This window comes from Myotis davidii, unplaced genomic scaffold, assembly GCF_000327345.1.
Source record: "Myotis davidii unplaced genomic scaffold, ASM32734v1 scaffold462, whole genome shotgun sequence".
NCBI lineage: Eukaryota > Metazoa > Chordata > Mammalia > Chiroptera > Vespertilionidae > Myotis > Myotis davidii.
Genome location: NW_006293237.1, coordinates 84,084 through 90,533, shown reverse-complemented (window position 1 = coordinate 90,533; position 6,450 = coordinate 84,084). Strand labels below are relative to the sequence as shown.

The following is a 6,450-nucleotide window of genomic DNA, read 5'->3' as shown; positions in this document are numbered from 1 at the left end:
TAAAAAGGATTGGAGCTGGAACGGGAAGGCCTGGGGTTTTCTGTGTAAGTGGTTGCGTCGTCACCCGGGTCCCGAAACCCAGGGCATGGGAGTGTAAAGAAATAAACCTTAAAAGGGGGCTGTTTGGTCGTCTAGTATTTTGTTCAGGATTTTTTGTATCCATATTCCTAAGAGATGTTAGCAGTTTTGTGGTATTTGTCTGGTTTTAGTGTAAAGGAGATGCTGGCTTCAAAATGCGTTTCGAAGTGTTTCCCGCCAGTTTTTTTGGTTGTTCCCCCCCCCCCCAAGAGTCGGTCATCCTGTACAGGAGGGGGCAGGTTTCATTCCCGGCCCGTTGTGCGTGCGTTGTGTGCGTGCGCATGCATGCGTGCGTGTGTGTGCGTATGCGTGCGTACGTATGCGTGTGCGCGCGCATGCGTGCGTGCGTTGGATCCCAGTTGGCACGTGTTCATCAGTGTTTCTCTTTCCCCTCCCCCTTCCTCATTCTTTTCCCTCCTCCCCTCTCCATCCCTTTTCCCCCTCTTCCCCTCCCTCCCTCTGAAACCAAAAAAAAAAAAAGGCCCGGAGTTTTTGTTTGTGGCAGAAGTTTTTGCCTACTGATTTAATCTCTTTGTTAGTTATGGGTTTATTCCGACTTTCTATTTTTTGTGACTGTCTTAGGTTTTCTGTTTCTAGAAATTTTTTCTAAGCCCATTTATTGATGTACAACTATTCACAGTACTTTTTATAGTCCTTTTTATTTCTGTAGAATTGGTAGTAATGTCCTTTTTTCGTTTCTTAAATGAAATTAGTAATTTCAAATCTGATTTAATAATTTAGTAATTTTTTTACTTAGTCTAGCTAAAGGTTAATTTTAATGTTTTCAAAGAACCAACTTTTGTTTTTTATTTTTTCTGTTTTTCCTGGTCTCTGTTTTATTCATTTGTGCTCTAATCTTTATTTTTTTCTTTCTGGTAGCTTTGGATGTAGTTTGTTTTCCTATTTCAAAACTTGTAAAATTAGGTTTTTGATATGAGCTCTTTGTTTTTTTAATGTAAGCATTTGAAGCTATAAACTTCCCTCCTGGCACTACTTTTGCTATAGCCCATAAATTTTGGCAAGTTGTGTTTTCATTTTCATTTATTAAGTATTTTCTAATTTTTTGTGATTTCTTCTTTGACGCATTGGCTGTTTAAATTTAAGGCCTGTGTATTTTTGGATTTCATTTTGTCGATGGTTTCCTTTGCTGTGCAGAAGCTTTTTAGTTTGGTGTAGTCCCACTTGTTTATTTTTTATTTTGTTGCTTGAGCTGTAGGTGTCATATGCAAGAAATCATTACCAAGACTCATGTCAAGGAGCCTTTTTTCTATGTTTTCTCCTAGGAGTTTAATGATTTTTGGTACTACATTGAACTCTTAATCAATTTAAGTTAATTTTTGTGAGTGTTGTAATATGTGGGATCCAGTTTTATTATTTTACATGTGATTATCCAATTTTCCCAGCACCATTTATTGAAGAGACTGTCCTTTCTCCATTGAGTATTCTTGGTTCCCTTGTCAAATATTAGTTGCACATATATGTGTGGGTTTATTTCCGCTTCATGGTGTTTCTGGCTAATGATATCACAGATAAATTCAAGCAACTGAACAAATGTTCAAGTGCTTATGGAGTCACCAGGTTGTGAGGTTACTGGGTTTGAAGGCATCCTTAAAAACTGAGCTTGGGAGGCAGTGCCCCTGCCTCCCTTTCCCTTGATTGGATTCTTCCAGGGCTAGGAATAATGACTGCTGCTTCTGGTCTGAAGAGACTGTGCTGAGAAGTGTCCTCATGCCACTCTCCTTGGTGAGTTGCCTGTGAGAAATGACCTGTGCCATGTCTGTCTTTCAGCCACCCCACATCATGCAGTAGTGCTGCTGAAATCATGTCTGTGCTATTCTTCTACATCATGAAGTATAAAGAGGAGGACCCAGAGAACCCGAACAATGACCGCTTCATCCTTTGCAAGGTAAGCAGGCATGGGAGCCCAGAGCCTACTCAGATGCTCGCTTAAACTTACTTTTAAAGCCACCATGTAGCCCTAGCTGGTGTTGCTCAATGGTTGGAGTATCAGCTCACACACTGATTCTATTCCCGGTCTAGGGCGAGTACCTGGGTTGCAGGTTCAATCCTCACCCTTGTTGCGGCACATGTGGGAGGCAACCAATCGATATGTCTCACATCGGTGTTTCTCTCTCTTTCTCCTTCCCTCCCTCCTACCCTCTCTTTGTCTCTTTCCTCCTTTCTCCATCCCTTCCTCTCTAAAAATATCCTCAGGTGAGGATTAACAAAATATAAAGATAAAAATAAAGCCACCGTGTGGCAACAAGACCTGAAGTGGGCTCTATTTATCTTTTTATGTTCTTTTTCCTTTTCCGTATATCTTAGTCCATTCAGGCTGCTGTAACTAAATACCACAGACCAGATGGTTTATAAACAATAGAAATTCATTTTTCACAGTTTTGGAGGCTGGAAGTCCAAGATCAAGGCACCATCATGGTCGCATTCTGGTGAGAGCCCTCTGCCTGATCACAGACTTTACACATGGAAGAAGCGGCCTCTCTAGGGCCTCTTTTATAAGGACACTAATCCCATTCTTGACGGTTCGGCTCTTGTGACCTAATCACCACCCATAGACCCCACACACTTCCTAATACTATCACCTTGGGCATTAGGTTTTCAACATAATGTATTTTGGGGGGACACGAACATTTAGGAGCATAGCACCTTATAAAGATCTAAAAGGTGTCCTAGGGAGGACTGTGTGGTATGAAGGATGACTTGTGGCAAGTAGCCACCCTTCCTTTCCTTTGGTGGTTCCCCTCCTCACCCCACCTAGCACTAAGGTCCCCTTGGCAGGGTCATGCTGCTCTCATTCTCTGTCACACGTGGGTAGAGGTGGGCAACATAGCAAGTCCAACTTGCTGAGCTTGAGGAAAATTGAATTGGATTTGAGGAGCACCCTATCCTGCCAGTGAGCTTTCTCTTCCAATTTTCTGCAGATCTGACTTGACATTAATGGAGGACTTTCTCATTACATTAGGTATAGTGTCAGGTACCTCATTACATTGGGTGATGGGAAAGAAAAGGAATAAGCAAGATCGATTTAGAAGGATGTATAGCTCTGTGCAGCTCTGATGCTATCTGAAAGTTTGCTGTATCCTGAGCTATCTATTTGTTTTTAATCTTCACCCGAGGATATGTTTGTGTGGTTTGTTTGTTTTTTCCATTGATTCTAGAGATGTTGCCTCCTGATAGGGGGTTGAACCACAACTGACTGGGAATCAACCCAAAAGGAGACCCGTTGGTGCATGGGACAATGCTCTAACCATCTGAGCCACGCCATTCAGGGTCTGAGCTAATCAGAAGCAGAGTTGGTCTGAGTGCAGAGTCTAGGCTGGGCCCAAGGGCATGCAAAGCAACGGAGGCAGAGCTTGTTACTGGAATAAGGTAGGAGCCATGGAGAAAAGGATGAAGCTAGAGAGACTTTAGTGGGACAGTTCTGTGAGGCTAGAGATGCAAAACGGAGAGAGATTATCTGGGGTCACAAGAGCACGTGGAGAAACCTAGGGAAGGTCAGGAGCCCTGAGAGGAGCAGAGGAGTTGGAATGGAAAGGAGAGGGATCTGAGACTAACAAATACCCATCCACGGTAGTGACAGCGCACTAACTTCTGTTTGGTTGGAGCTGTCATTTAAATGGAGCGAGGGAGCAGACAGACAAACCTGTAAATAGCTAGCATATCAGATGGGGCCGAGCATCCTGGATCCAAGGGAAGTGCAGGAGGGGTAGGGCTTACTAGTTGAAAGAGATGGTCCAGGGCGGCCATGATGCTGACATTTGAGAATTTTGGAAAAGGCAAGAGAGTGAGCAGTGTACCTATTTAGGCACAGGCCCACTGAGCACTTGAGGAAGAGGGAGCAGCAAGTGCTAAGACCCGGAGGCAGGCATGTGCCCGGGATGTTCAAGGGGCAGCAAGGAGGCCAGAGCACCCGGAGTGGTTGGAGGGAGAGTAGGAGGTGAAGGGGTGCCAAAGTGGACAGGCCAGTGAAAGACCTTGGGCTGTACTTGGCACAGGATACAAAGACTTGGTCGGTTCTTGGCAGAGAGGAATGAACAGGCTCTCCCATGGCAGCTGTGTTGAGAATGGCTGTGGAGGAACAGGGAGGCCACTGCGGTGATGGAAGGGAGAGGAGTTTGTGACCAGGCCGAGATGGTGGCAGTGGGAGGATGCTTAAGTTCAGCGGACCTTAAGAACCCGTATTCTCCAAAAAGGTTGAACATTTTCGTTTGTGCATGTGTGGATAAAAGGCCTTGTGAAATGGCAAGGTTCATGCTTAGGTTTTCTGCTTTGCTCTTGGGCCCTATGTAGCCTGCAAAGTGGAGGAAAAGCCTCCCTCTATTTCCCCAAAGCTCCAGTTGCCCTTGCCATGTTGCGTTGAATACCTATGGTTCCCCTGTCTGTGATCTGAGATTTGGGGTGCATGTGGGTGTAGTGAAGAGGAAGTCACACCACAGGGTGGGAGGGGACATTCTGAGGAGCAGCCTGTGCTCAGTGCCAAAAGTTGGCCTGATACTCAACTTCCTGATACCTGTGGCCCTTCATGTGCACCGAGGTTCATTTGGTTCCTTCTCTTACAGCGACTGGCATTTGTTGATGTGGCAATCGGATGGTACGGACCAGGACTGGGCACTGCGTGTGGGATGGCATATACTGGCAAGTACTTTGACAATGCCAGGTAAGTTGCTTACCCAGAAACCACTTAACTGTCCCCATACAACACCAGGCACTTTGGCTTTATTTAATCAAAGGTTTCTTTTTCTGAAGTGGTTCCACCTTTCTGAAGTCAGGCATATCAGTGCCTTTCTTACAGGGGCATGTGCCCAGATGCTGCTGAAATGGGAGCAAGGTGGAGGCTGGTGGCTGGGGAGGGGGGGTGTTGTCCCAGGGTTGGCTATGGTTATGTGCATGTTCAGAGCCCCTCAGTTCCTGGTTCCAGCCCAGGTGGTCCTTCTGGAGGCATTTCATGCTTCCTCCACTACTCAGGCAGCTGCCTTGCTCCATTTCCCGTAAGTCTGTTGACATTTTTCATCTTTCATTATTGCCTCTATTAGTCCCTATCCTACATTTAATCACTTTTTAAAACATAACAGCATTTTCGTGGGGTCTGGGTTGTGTTTTATTGATATAAATGTTTCATGTTTTTGCTGCGGAGGAGTTTACCATTTGCAACAGAACATATGCTGCTGAGGTAGAATGTTTTGATTGTTATGATTATTGTAAATAAATTTGTAAGATCAGAAGTAGAAGGTGGCAATGCTTAAAATGGAGCTTACCAAAAAGCTGTATATGTAAATGTTTGGGTGTTTAAGGGAGCAGCTTTCTTCCCATCCCGTCTTGTTTGTTGAGTCCAGAGAAGTGGCAGAAGAACCTAGAAATAGCCTTTACAGCTATAATGAGAAAACTAGCCAAAGGTGGTGAACCCCATCTCATGAGACCTCAGCTTTTAAAGCTGTGTTTCCTCAGCTGTCGAGTTTGAACAGGGTGGACAAGGAAAATAGTCTTAGGAACTTGATGATCTGAAGCAGCTGCCTCCGTCTGTTCCTTTGCTTCTCTCCATGAAATGTATTTGCTTGAGTGGCCCTGAAGAGACCCAAGCAGAGTCCTAAACAACTTTTCGCTTGCCCCAGCTACCGGGTGTTCTGCCTTTTGGGAGATGGTGAGTCTTGGGAAGGCTCCGTTTGGGAGGCATTGGCCTTCGGGTCTCACTACAATCTGGATAATCTCATGGTCATCTTCGACGTCAACCGCCTGGGCCACAGTGGCGTCTTGCCCATTGAGAACTGCATTGAGATCTATCAGAAGCGCTGTGAAGCCTTTGGGTAACTATCCTTCTTGTCTGATGTCACCTCTTTTCTGCCCCATCCCCCCTTCACCTTGTAACCTGGCCTCCTCCTTGGTTGATAGGTGGAACACTTACGTGGTGGATGGTCGTGATGTGGAGGCGCTTTGCGACGTGTTCTGGCAAGCAGCTCAAGTGAAGAACAAGCCCACTGCTATCATTGCCAAAACCTTCAAGGGCCGTGGCATTCCAAGTAAACAAGTGTTTCTTTTCAGCTTGGGGTTATTAAAAACATCTGTCTGCACAGAAGACAAGGCAGGAGACTCAGGCTGGCCAGGCAGACAACTGACTTTGTGCACAATAGCTATGCTTGAAATATGTGGGGAGGCTCTTGCTCTCCTTGGCTCTTACAGATAGCATGTCTGGTTAGGGTGGGAGGGGAAGCCCAGACCCCCAGCAAGTGAGCAGTGATTTTTCTGCCTACACAAGAAAGTAGCTAGGAGGATAGTCCATTTAGAGGACTGGCAGGGAATGAATCTCCACAGGAGTGCAGAGTGAGAAGGTGCCGCTACCTACGTGAGCAGATATGTAAA

The 6,450-nt window shown here is 45.6% G+C and overlaps 1 protein-coding gene across 1 annotated transcript in view; it reads left to right on the top strand.

Moving 5' to 3' along the window:
• The window catches only part of TKTL1 (transketolase-like 1), a 21,070-nt gene that overhangs the window by 403 nt on the left and 14,217 nt on the right, over nucleotides 1–6,450 (top strand). The window contains exons 2-5 of the mRNA XM_006766949.2: nucleotides 1,867–1,984; nucleotides 4,656–4,753; nucleotides 5,706–5,897; nucleotides 5,983–6,110. Of these exons, the coding sequence (XP_006767012.1) occupies nucleotides 1,867–1,984; nucleotides 4,656–4,753; nucleotides 5,706–5,897; nucleotides 5,983–6,110 (536 nt within the window). The remainder of the gene's footprint in view (nucleotides 1–1,866; nucleotides 1,985–4,655; nucleotides 4,754–5,705; nucleotides 5,898–5,982; nucleotides 6,111–6,450) is intronic.